The sequence below is a fragment of the Tursiops truncatus genome, chromosome 2, assembly GCF_011762595.2.
Source record: "Tursiops truncatus isolate mTurTru1 chromosome 2, mTurTru1.mat.Y, whole genome shotgun sequence".
Taxonomy (NCBI): domain Eukaryota; kingdom Metazoa; phylum Chordata; class Mammalia; order Artiodactyla; family Delphinidae; genus Tursiops; species Tursiops truncatus.
The window spans coordinates 5176734-5189875 of record NC_047035.1 but is presented as its reverse complement, the minus strand read 5'-3'; the positions used below and the strand labels follow the sequence as shown (position 1 = coordinate 5189875).

At 49.9% G+C, this 13142-nt stretch overlaps 1 protein-coding gene across 1 annotated transcript in view; it reads left to right on the top strand.

Moving 5' to 3' along the window:
• The window catches only part of EVL (Enah/Vasp-like), a 165475-nt gene that overhangs the window by 109886 nt on the left and 42447 nt on the right, over window positions 1-13142 (top strand). Inside the window, 1 exon segment of the mRNA XM_033850618.2 lies at window positions 4505-4682. Coding sequence (XP_033706509.1) covers window positions 4505-4682 — 178 coding nt within the window.

Sequence of the window (13142 nt, the reverse complement as noted above, 5' to 3'; positions counted from 1 at the left end):
CCATTACTTACCTTGTAACCTTGGGCAAATCACTCATTCTCCCTGGGCCTCAGTTTTCCCAACTGTAAAAAGGGAGGATTGAGTTAGACATTCTGTCTGGTCTCTGAGTTCCTTACGCCACACTGTTTCTAGATTCTGGATAGGCATCCACCTCCCCCAGTTCCCGCTCCCTCTAAGTCCCCCTCCAAGAACATAGCCAACCAGAGATGTCAGATCTTAGGATTCTAAACCTCACTTCCCCAGATCATCCCCTCGAGTACCTGGAAAGATATGTGATACACTGAAGAGTCTTCTTTTATCTTGCTTCCGTATCCCTCAACCATTCTTGATATGATGTGGTTTCCAGACCTTCGTCCATTTGAAACACATCCCTCTGGCTTGCTCTAGTTTGTCAATGTCCACTAAAAGTGCAGCACCAAAACCACACAGACACAGACCTTCTGGTATAGACTTAACCACGGCAGAAAGGAAGAGGGTCTCATCTCCCTCATTCTGGTCACTGTACCGCTATCATCGTGCCCTCTCCTCTGAAGAGCTGTGTTAACCACAAGTCACTGTGCTTCTTATCATGCATGTAGCCACAAAACCTCCAGCCCTTTTCTGACGATCTAGAGCCAAACCCAGAGAGAGAACCACCGAGGAACCTGGTTATAGATGTTGGCCAAAACTGCAGTGTCAGTATGTAACAAGTTAAGAAACTGTTGGGCTTCCCTGGTGGCGCAGTGATTGCGAGTCCGCCTGCTGATGCAGGGGACACGGGTTCGTGCCCCGGTCCGGGAAGATCCCACATGCCGCGGAGCGGCTGGGCCCGTGAGCCGTGGCCGCTGAGCCTGCGCGTCCGGAGCCTGTGCTCTGCAATGGGAGAGGCCACAACAGTGAGAGGCCCGCGTACCAAAAAAAAAAAAAAAAACTGTTGTGTTTCTTTAGCTAATTTAGTACACGTGCTTCTCTCCCTCCGTCTCTCTCACTTGCTGGCTCTTTTTTCACTATAGGGCAATCCAAACCTACCTTCCACCTGGCTGAGACTTGGGAAAAACCTCTTGTGGGTATTGCCCGTGTTTGCTATCCTCTGGCCTTTATCCAACAGCACAGCAGGATGGAGCAGTAAATCAGAGTTCTCATCTTAGTGCCCCAGCCAGCACACAGGGTGTCTTGGCCATGTCCCCTTGCATCTCCAAATCTTTTCCTGAGCTCTCCTTCCTGACCAGGGGGACAATAGACTGAGTTACCTCCAATTCAAGTCACAAAACCCTAGAGCCTCAAAGCCAGAGGAGATCCGAGAAATCATCTTGTACCTCTCCTAAAGCAGAATCTTTCCATTGTATCACTAACAGCAGGCCATCCAGCCTTATCTAGACTCTGCTTGCATATTTCCATCTCTGAGGACCTTAATATTTCTCAGTTAACACTTGCTGGCAGCCTGTGTGCTAGCAGCTGTGTTAAGAGGTTTCATATGCATAATTTCTCCCTGCCATTCCCTACCCCCCCACCACCACCTCTGGCAACCATCAATCTGTTCTCTGTATCCATGAGCTTTTTTTTTTTTTTAAGATTCCACATACAAGATAGATCATACGGTTTTTGTCTTTCTCTGTCTGACTTCTTTCCCTTAGCATAATGCCCTTGAGATCCATCCATGTTGTCACAGATGGCTAGATTTCATTCTTTTTTATGGCTGAGTAATATTCCATTGTGTATATACCACAGTTTCTTAATCTGTTCATACATCAATGGACACTTAGGTTATTTCCATATCTTGGCTGTTGTGAATAATGCTGCCGTGAACATGGGGGTGCATATATGTTTCTGATTGAGTGTTTATATTTTCTTCGGGTAAATACCCAAAAGTGGAATTGCAGGATCATGGGATAGTTCTATTTTTAACTTTAAGGAACCTCTCTACTGTTTCCTGTAGTGGCTGCACCAATTTGCATTCCCACTGACAGTGCACAAGGGTTCCCTTTTCTCCGTATCCTTGCCAACACTTTATTTCTTGTCTTTTTGATAACAGCCGTTCTGACATGTGTGAGCTGATAGCTCCTTGTGGTTTTGATTTGCATTTCCCTGATCATCAGTAACGTTGAGCATCTTTTCTTGTACCTGTTAGCCATCTGTATGTCTGCTTTAGATAAATATCTATTCGGATCTTCTGCCCATTTCTTAATTGGATTGTTTCTTTGCTATTGAGCAATACAGGTTCTTTATGTATTTTAGATATTAGTCCCTTATGAGATATATGTTTTGCAAACAGTTTCTCCCATTCAGTAGATTGCCTTTTCATTCTGTTGATGGCTTTCTTTGCTATACAGAAGCTTTTTAGTTTGATGTAGTCCCACTTGTTTATTTTTGCTTTTGTCACTTTTGTTTTTGGTATCAGATTCAAAAAATCATCACCAAGGCCTATGTCAAGGAGCTTACCACTTATATTTTCTTCTAGGGGCTTTATGGTTTCAGGTCACAAGTATGTGGAGATTAAACAACATGCTACGGAGGTGGGTTGAAGGAGAAATCAAAAGAGAAATTTAAAAAGTACCTGGAGACAGGGCTTCCCTGGTGGCGCAGTGGTTGAGAGTCCGCCTGCCGATACAGGGGACATGGGTTCGTGCCCCGGTCGGGGAAGATCCCACGTGCCGCAGAGCGGCTGGGCCCATGAGCCATGGCCGCTGAGCCTGCGCGTCCGGAGCCTGTGCTCTGCAATGGGAGAGGTCACAACAGTGAGAGGCCCGCGTACCGCAAAAAAAAAAAAGTACCTGGAGACAAATGAAAATGGAAGTATAACATAACAGAATTTGTGGGATGTAGCAAAAGCAGTTCTGCATTCTACCGCTAAGTTCATAGCAGTCAGTGCCTACCTCAAGAAACAAAAGTCACAAACAACCTAACTTTATGCCCCAGGGAACTGGAAAAAGATGAACAAAAGAAGTCCAAAGTTAGTAGAAGGAAGGAAATGACAAAGATGAGAGCAGAAATCAATGAAATAGGACTTCCCTGGTGGCACAGTGGTTAAGAATCCACCTGCCAGTGCAGGGAACGCGGGTTCGAGCCCTGATCCGGGAAGATCCCACATGCCGCGGAACAACAAAGCCTGTGCACCACAACTACTGAGCCTGAGCTCTAGAGCCCATGAGCCACAACTGCTGAGCCCACGTGCCCCAACTACTGAAGCCCGTGCCCCTAGTGCCCACGCTCTGCCACAAGAGAAGCCACCGCAGTGAGAAGCCTGCGCATTGCAATGAAGAGTAGCCCCTGCTCGCCACAACTGGAGAAAGCCCACACACAGCAGTGAAGACCCAACGCAGCCAAGAAAGAAAGGAAGGAGGGAGGGTGGGGAAAGGAGGGAGGGAGGGGAGGGAGGAAAGGAAGGAAGGAAGGAGGTGATCATTTTAAAAAAGAAGAAGAAATCAGTGAAATAGAGACTAAAAAGACAATAGAGAAGGTCAAGGAAACTAAGAGCTGATTCTTTGAAAATGTAAACAAAACTGACAAGCCTTCAGCCAGACTCACCAAGGCAAAGAGAGCAGACTCTGTGCTCATGTTAGAATGTCCACACCACCCAAAGCAATCAACAAGATTCAACGCAATCCCTATCAAAATGCCACAGAACTAGAACAATAATCCTAAAATTTGTATGGAACCTCAGAAGACCCCAAACGGCAAAAGCAATCTTGAGAAAGAAGAACAAAGCTGGAGACACCACACTCCCTCATTTCAAACTATATTACTGTAATTTTAGTATAGTAATTAAAAACCTTAGTAAATAAAAAGCATGATATTGGCATAAAAACAGACACAAAAATCAACGGAACAGAATAGAGAACACAGTAATAAACCCATCAGATACGGTTTTATTAATTTATGACAGAGGAGTCAGGAGCATATAGTGGGGAGAGGACAGTCTCTTCAGTAAATGGTGTTGAGAAAACTGAATAGCCACATGCAAAAGAATGGCTAGTTGTCCTTTTAACTAATAACCCATTTATTAGTGCATTCTGAGTATTAAGACGCTATGCAGAGGGCTGTGGGAGGCATAAATATGAATTAGAAAAGGCTCTCGCCCTTAAGGATCTTTATATCCGGAAGCCTCCATAAGATATGTGTCACTGTGTGACCTTTGCAGTAACCCCATTAGGTCAGTAGAGCCAGGATCATTATCCCCATTTTATAACTGGCGAAACTGAGACCCAGAGAAGTGCAGTGCCGCCTAGGGTGACATGGCTGGGAGGCAGGGCCAGGACCAGGACCCAGGGAACCTGACTCCCAGCTTAGGGCTGTCCTGTGGAGGTCACGACCACACTCTTTGTTAGTTAAATGAAATAACTAGTTTTCAAACCCTCAGTGTTGTATAGATCATGTTGAAAAGCTGCCGGTCGTGCTTTCCCCTTCTGCTGACCCCATCCCCGTCCCCCTGTCCTCTTGTAGCCCCAGGGGACACAATATCCTTGCCCCACACAGCTCACTTACCTTTTATTTATTTACACGTATTTCTCTCTCTTTTCCCTTTCAGGTTGTGATCAATTATTCAATCGTGAAAGGGCTGAAGTACAATCAGGCAACGCCAACCTTCCACCAGTGGCGAGATGCCCGCCAGGTCTATGGTTTAAACTTTGCGAGTAAGGAAGAGGCGACCACGTTCTCCAATGCCATGCTGTTTGCCCTGAACATCATGAATTCCCAAGAAGGAGGTAAGCGGGGCTCGGTCTTGGCCTGGTGCCTAGACTCTCTCTCATTCTACCTCTGCCCTCCTACAGTTCTGGCTGCCTGGGTGTCCTCGCCCTGCAGCTGCGCTGAGCTGATGCTTTGTGGGTTCTCAGAGAAACGCACTGCCTGACTCTAGATTTAAAGCTACGTTAGCAATTTGAAGGAGGAGAGAATGGCATTTACATCTTTTGGCCCTCGGTGAGATACAGATTTGTGCTGTGTTCCTAAAGCCAAGTGTCCAGATGCATCTTACATTTGTCATCCTAATTCGATATTCTAGACACATGTTTGGCGTAGACCGGAGGGAACGAGCAAAAATGTATTCTTGTATTCAGTCATGCGTATGTTTAGCACACTTTTACTCAACATTTACTGAGTGTTAGAAACTGACTAGACAGAATAGGTAACAAATGGGGAGATGGAGTCCTTTCCCTCAAGGCACTTGGTATCTTGGAGTAGACGGATTCATGAACTGCTAACTGTAACGTATTGTGATAAGTGCTCATAAGGTATAAGCAGGGCAGGGACTTGGGGAGCACAGAAAGGGAAATCAGGGACTGCCCCTGTGGGCTGCCAAGGGAGGCCTTGAGCGGGTGGTGACATCTGAGCTGGAGTTTTGAAGGGCAAAGAGGTGTGAGTGGGCATCCCAGGCAGAGGGAACAGCAAATACAAAGGCACGTGGGCCCGAAAGCCCAGCACACGCTGGGAAAGAGAGCGCTGCAGTGTCTGCAGACCGCGGTGCCGGTAGCAAGGAGATTGGATGTGGAATTAGAAGGGTGGCACGGACTGCACAGTGAAGGGCTCCAAATTGGAAGGCTTGGGGTGTAGACAGTGGGCTGGGGGCGGCAAGGGGCGCTAGCAGAAGCTTCCGTGCAGGGCAGGTAGAGCAAAGGAGCAAGAGCACACGCGGCCGTTCTCGGAAATTTGTAGCGTTAGCTTCAGAGGGAGGTCGCAGGCCTTCCAGGATGTTGGCATCTCGGTGGCCACAGACAGTCCTGCACTTTGCTGGAGATCTTACCTTGGTAGAGCGTGGTAGTGAGGAACTGGGCCTCGGGGTGCCCTGCTGGCCTTGAGTCCTGGTCATTTTTCTAGGCTTCAATTTCTTTAGCTATAAGATGGGTGATATGTGGTTGTTTCTAAGTTTAAATGAAGTCGAATGTATGTTAGCAGGCTGCCTGACACGTATTAATCACCCAGTATTAGTATTTGTGGGTATTATTACTGTCACTGCTGCTGCTGCTGCTACTGCTGCCAGAATTGGGGTGGGAAGTGGAACCTGGAGGGAGATGGCTTTTCAATACCTATTGTGCCTGACAGGTTGGAGCTTTGGGACCCAATTTAAACCCTAGGAGAGTTTTTTTAAGAAAATAAAGAACACGTTTTGAGTATGCTTCCCGCAGGTCGTACATAGAACTGGTACTTGTAGAGTTCTGTCCCCACTGTGAAAAGGCCCCAGGGTTTGTGGATTTTCTGCTGAGAACTGGGGGTGCGCAGCGAGGAACCACAGCGGTGTGCGTGATGAGTGCAGGGCCTGCCTGCAACATTGTAGGCACCAAATAACTGCGTAGTCAGCTGTCTTTTTTTCCACCCAAAAGCCTTGAGCTTCGTGGTGGAGGGAGCTGAGTTTAAGGTTTCCGATCCGAGCTGCCTCACTGGCCCCGGGATGTGGGAGTTAAGCTTTATTTTATCTGTACATACAGATACATTAAGGGGGGAAAAGAAGGTCTTATTTTATTCAGATGACTGATGCAAAGCAACTACTAGTTATTTTTTTAACTTCACCATAGAATCACAAGGAAATCAGCTAATCCAGCCCTCATTTTCAGATAGGAATCATGTGACCTAGTATGAAGAAATAACTTCCCGGTGCCAGGTAGTAACTCAGATTCAGAACCCCGACCTCCTGCGTCTCCTCTGGGTTGAACGGGTGTCTTTGTTGGGGTAGGGGGTGGATGTGTGCTCACGAGGTGACAGCGGCCTGATTTGAAACTTTCATCATGAATAGTAGTCGCCCATCCCGGTTCCACGGCCTTTGGTGGAGGGGAGACCGTGGGGCCGCTGAGGAGGAAGCGTTTTCTTCACCTGGGGTGTACCGCACTGTACCGTACAGAAACCTGAAGTGTGAGCTCGCTGAGCTTGTACAAATGCATATGCAGAACCCCTGCCAGGCCCTGACAGGGACCAAATCCCTCCGCCCCCTCCCAGGAAAACCAGGATGTCAAGTTCCGTGACAACAGAGCACTCTTACCTGTGTTCGAACTTCGTGTAAATGGATCATATAGTGTACGCCTGATTTCTGTCCCTCGACATTACGTCTGAGAGACCCGCCCCTGGACCCATGTGTCTCTGCAGCCGGCTCTGTCACTGTGGAGTGCCACTCCACGATACGGCTGTGCCACGCTGACCTGTAGTTCAGGCCTCAGAGCGCGGGCAGGGCACAGGCAGCCTCTCCACCAGCTACCGCAGGAGGCCTCTGCTGCAGGATAATAGTGAGGCTTCTATCAGATCCCCTCTGTATCGGCAAACTGTGTTCTGCCCTCCTCGGTGGGAGGCCGTTTGCGGTGCAGTGGACCCTTGAACCAACACGGCTTTGAAGCAAGTGGTCCACTGACAGTGGTTTCTTTTCCATGAATGCGTCTCCGGCCCTACATGATCCGCAGTTGGTCGCATCTGCGGGTGCAGAGCCGTGGATGTGGAGGCCAGCTGTGCCGTTACACGCAGGTTTTCACCCATGCAGACTCAGAGCCCGACCGCCACGTTGTTCAGGGGTCAAGTGTAGTGAGAAAAGCATGTGTTCGGAGGCAGTGAGATCTTATACTAAGTGGCCTTGGGGTAATAAACCCTACTTCCTAGGGTTGTCATGAGGGTTAAGTTTAAAACGTTTATAGAGTACTTAGTGTATCGTGCCTGGTATGGAATAAGAGCGTGAATGATACTGGTTCTTTCCGCTTTGGTCCTGTTGAATTTGCTTATCTTCTGTAGGCTTCAGCATCCTTATTTGTAAAATGGGGTCATAAGTCCCTCTTCCAGAGTTGTGGAGAGGATTCAGTTGCCCGGCATGGAGCCTGGCACCTCCTAAGTGCCCACCTCTGCTCCCTCCTCTCCTCACTGGCATGTCCTGTTCTGTGCTAGGCATCTGGGGCTCGGGCCATCGGATCGTGGACTTCCTGAGACTCAGGGTCTCATCAGCATGTCCCACCTCCCCCTCATGCGTGAGCGACACTAGTGTGGCCTCCTGGGGTCCAACAAAGCTGGCAGACACAAGATGCTTAGATACAAACCTGAAAGCAAAGGAGAGCAAATCGTGGCTGCCCAGTCTTCACACCCCTTTCTCTTACCTGATTCTCACCGCAGCCCTGGGAAGTGAGTCCCCACACAGCATGGCTGGGTTAGGAGGCTGGGGCTCAAGAGGGGAAGGGGCTTCCCTGGATGTACACCCAGGACTTGACCCACTCTCGCAGTTTGCACCCTCTGTGTGCTGAGGACAGGTCACGACTCTGTTCTTTCTTTGTTCCTTCCTGCCTGTCACCCTGGTGAAACCCATTGTTCAGCCAGAGTTCTTGACATTATTCTGGAGAAAGAACGGGCGCAACAGAGCAATGTTCTCGCTGCCTGACTTCTACGTGGAAGAGAGAGGAGAGAGTCAGACCCTTGAGAGATCTGTTTTGCTGGCCTTGTTCCTTGGCACCCACAAAACCTGTCTTTTTATGCCAGTGAGTTTTGGATACTCATTCTTCAACTTCAGGCCCAACCTAGGGAACCTAAAGCCAATTTAGCAAGTCAAATCAACAAATTAAATAATGGTCCTGCTGCCTGGTGCTTTCGGTTCCCTGGGGAGGCACAGGAGTGCAGAGCTGGCTCAGGGTTCTCTTGGGACCCACAAGGCTCTGGGTTCAGGGGTTATCTCAGTGGATAGGGGGACAGTCAGCCCCTGGGTTCTTGGGGCTTTTTCTATAGAAATTGGCACCTGGAGGTAGTTTGGGGTGTGGGGAGGAGCCGTCTGTCTCCTAACGCGCAGCCGTCTTCTGCGTGAAGGAGGAGTGCCGACATTGGCGGAAACGGGGCCTCCCTGTGGGTACCGCTCCGTGACGAGGTGTGATGGCCGCGGGTGGTGTGTGTGCTTAGGGAGACTCAGAGTGGGGCTTCTGTGGTCTAGTTGGATGGCAGAGATAATGACTGTAGTAATAATAACATCTAGGCTTCCTCTGCAAAGCCCAGGATTTTCGTTTCTTACCAGGATCTTCTCCCACATGCCCCTTCCCTGCCCTTCTTGAGGGAAGGGGCTCCCACTAACCAGGCAGCCCCACAGGTAGGCCTCAGCTGGCTAAGAAAGGACTTCTTATACTCTAAAGAGCCTATAATTTGGCTTTTATTTCCCACAGGTTGTCAGGCCGGCTACTGTTAGACACATTTATTCAGATGGGGACTTGGGGTTAAAAGAGGTGGCATGTCTGCCAGGACCTTCCAGTGGAACTGAGACTCAATTTTAGGGCTCCTGCTTTAAAATCCAGTGTTTTTTCTACAGCTCTGCAGGGCCTCAGTAGGTCAGAGGGGAGGGTCAGCCAGCCGTGGGCCCAGCCTGAGCCCACAGCTCCGGGTGGGCTTCTTGCTCTGGGGATCACAGGGGCTTGGTCAGGGCGGTGAGCATGGCTCATGGCACGTTACAGCTGCTACAGAAAGAGGACCGAGGACGCGGGCCTCGGTGCCGGCAGGTCTGCACCGTCTCAGCTCCCACACCACTGATGCACGTACCTGGACTCCCTGCGGCTGCTGTCCTCAGTGGGCGCGCACCACCGTCTGGTAAAGCCGCCAGCTGTCAGGCAGGGCAGCAGTGTTTACAGGCTATACTTGGCCACCCGGCCCAGCTCAGCTTCCCTCCCCGCTGCAGTTCATTCTCTTAGCAGACTTCAGTTCACAGTTTAGTGGCCTTGTAAAGGCAACTGCTTCCATATGCTTCCATGTGAGCCTGCTTCTGACCTTAAACAGGTCATTTCTCTGGGGGCCCCAGTTTCCCCGTCTCTGAAAGGAGGGATACAGACTTGATCAAGCTCTCTACAGGTCCTTCTAGCCCTAACGGTTTAGGTTTTATGTATATTGTCTGGACAGAGTGAATGCTAGTTCACTGCTAACAGATGTGGTCACTGTGGCCGATGCTAGAAGCAGGAAAAGCCCTGTGTAGAAACGGGAAGGAAGAATGTCCTTCTTTACTTCCCGAAGGACCTAGCACGTCCGGGAGGCAGCATTCCTCATCATCCGTAGTCCTTGTTTATAACTGAAAAATAGAAAATACAGACCAGCAAACAAAAAATTATCTCTGATCCTAAAACCCAGAGATGACTGCTGTTAACACTTACGTAGCCTTCCAGAGTTTTCTGTGTTCACATATGACTGAAGAGCTATTCCCCAGAAATAGTCTGTATGTACTGTCTTGTAAGCTTTTCTCACTTGGCACTATGGTACGCATGTCCTTCTGTGCCAAGGAAGTCGGATCTCCTCACCATTTAAGTGGCCAGAGTGTTGCACTGAGTACCATATAGAGATGTTACTACAATTTAACCAGCCTTCGGCTTGTAAGTAAGTTGTCCCCATTTTTCACTACTATATTCGTGTAACAGAGGGCTGTTACAGGCTCTCAGGCTCTGTTGTATGTTTATATGTTAATTTGTATGTATGCTTTGTGTCTCATGTTCATCTTTACACACTTGTCCGATTATATCTTGGGATATTTCTGAGTCAAACAATACATACATTTCTAAAGCTTTGACGTATCTTGCTGAATACACCTTCCGGAATGAGAGTACTGGTTTGTACTGTGTCCAGCCCAGTCGATGGTCACCCACTGCTGAGCCCGCACCAGGACCAGGCCTTAGTACTCCTATAACCTTAGCAAACACAAGAGAAGGGAAAACGTATCATTTTAATTTGCGTTTTTGTTTACTAGTATGATGACCGTTCTTCATATGCTAATTTGAGCTTTCATTTTTCCCATTATTTTCAGGAGTAGCTTTAATTAAGTACAGTACAACACGCAGGGCTGCAAACCTCCTGCGCCTTTAGTCACGTCTGCATAATTTCCCACTCCCACGGCAGGTGCGTCCTCTAATGACCAAGAGATCTTTTATTTCCTTTGGCAAACGAGTGGAGGCAGCCTGCTCTCATGTAGTGTGTTTCAGGCTCACGACAGATAATAAATACACCTCCCTCGCCCGGCTGCTGTGGCGTAGTGTTACTTCATCTGTATCTTAGGAGTCGTTGTTATTCATGCTCGGCTGCATAGACGTAGAAGAAAACATTCACTCTCTTTCATTCCCTGGAACTTTACTTCTGCTGGAGGAACTTCTTTCTGTTTAGAATCTAGAATCATGTCAGTAGGTCAGAGAGGTTCCTTGGCTGTTCCTTCATCTGGCTTCCTAAAGCAGGGAGGGGGTCTAGGAGTTAGAAGACCTAGCTGTCAGGTGTCTGGGTGCCCGTCTGAGAAAGCGTTTCCCTGAATGAGTCACTCGGTAACATGAAAAAGAAGAATGGCTCTTTTGTTGGAAAAGCAAGTGTGTAGATGAATAATTCCCTCATTAACCTATATTTAGAAATAAATTTAAAGATGGGAAGGATCTTAGAGATACTTAGCCAAGTTTTTTTTTCCAAAAAAACTGGAGGGCTTCCCTGGTGGCACAGTGGTTGAGAGTCTGCCTGCCGATGCAGGGGACACGGGTTCGTGCCCTGGTCCGGGAAGATCCCACATGCCGCGGAGCGGCTGGGCCCGTGAGCCATGGCCGCTGAGCCTGCGCCTCCGGAGCCTGTGCTCTGCAATAGGAGAGGCCAGAACAGAAAAAAACTGGAGTTTTTTTGTTTTTTTGTTTTGCCGTTTGGAGCTACTTCTCTGGTTGAAGGGGGAGGACAGAGGGGAGCTGGCCTCCCCGATGGCTCTGCGGCAGCTCTGGAGAGCACAGACCTCGGCGGGTGGTGCCAGCACCCGGCCCGTGCACCTGCTGCCGCACCCCACGGCCTCCTGTCGCGGGCGCTACAGCCAGCACCCTCGGCCCTGCACATCCCCTCTGCCGGGGTACTTACGTGTTTTACTCACAACACCTCTGTGGGGTCTGCTTCCCCGCCACCTTACTGGTTCTACTGGTGGTAGGACTGGTATAGCCTTAGTCACCAGCCATTTTCCAGGAACAGAGCCGGAGAGGCACCCAGGGAGCTCAGGAAATGCGTGTGAGAAGCAGCAGCCTTTTTGACTTCCTGAATCTCAGGAGCCCAAGTTCTGTTCCTCTGGGCTAGGACTCAGGAGGTCTGGCTCTGGTCGCAGCTCTGCTCCTCACGTGTGCCCTCGATCAGCACAGTGACCTCCATGGGCCTCAGTTTCCTCATCTGAAACATGCAGTGCTGGTTGTCCTCCAAGGTCCCCCCAGGCCAGAGGCCCTCAGAGCCCTTTGTGTGTGGTGCCCGTCGGCTCCGCGGAGGAAGAGGCCATGGTGGCCCGGAGGTGAGCAGACCTGGGTGCTGCCCGCCTGCATGCAGCCTGGGCAAATCACCTCCCTTTTCTGTGCCTCGGTTTCTCCATCTGTAAGATGGGCAGATTCTGAGGCGTTTAGCGCAGCATGACGCATGAAAGGCTGTGATGGTGACCAGCCAAGCCCCGTCCGACTAAGGCAGAGGCTCCCCCAGCACAGCGTCTGGGTTCCCCGGGAAGCTCCGCCCTCGGTGGGAAGAGCCTGGCCTGGAGGTCGGGCATCTGCTTGTTGGCCAGCTCGGCCGCCACCATGCCTGTGGCTTCAGGCGTGTCTCCTCTGCCGTGCAGGCATCGGTGCTTAGGCTGGACTAGTCAGGTGGTTCCAACAGGGACAGTGTGGGAGCGGAGAGGAGGCATTTGGTGGCCGGTGGACAGAGGGCCAGGAGCACTGGACGCATCACGGTGCGCTGGGCAGCCCCGCGTGATCCCGTACTGTCCTGCGTGTTCCACCAAACACATGGAAGCAAGGAACCTAATTATCTGAGACAGAACTTTACTGTGTTGCGAGAAAAAGCACTCCTTTTTTTTTTTTTTAATTAAGTTATTTATTTATGTTTGGCTGCGTCGGGTCTTCATTGCTGCACTTTCTCTAGTTGCAGCAAGCGGGGGCTACTCTTCGTTGCAGTGCACGGGCTTCTCATCGCGGTGGCTTCTCTTGTTGCAGAGCACAGGCTGTAGGTGTGCAGACTTCTGTAGTCGTGGCACGTGGGCTCAGTAGCTGTGGCTCGCAGGCTCTAGAGCACAGGCTCAGTAGTTGTGGCCCACGGGCTTAGTTGCTCCATGGCATGTGGGATCTTCCCAGACCAGGGCTCAAACCCGTGTCCCCTGCATTGGCAGGCGGGTTCTTAACCACTACGCCACCAGGGAAGCCCCTCCTTTTTTTTTTAATACCAGTTCTAGTATGTGCTGGATTTTCTAGGAATGCAGCCACCCC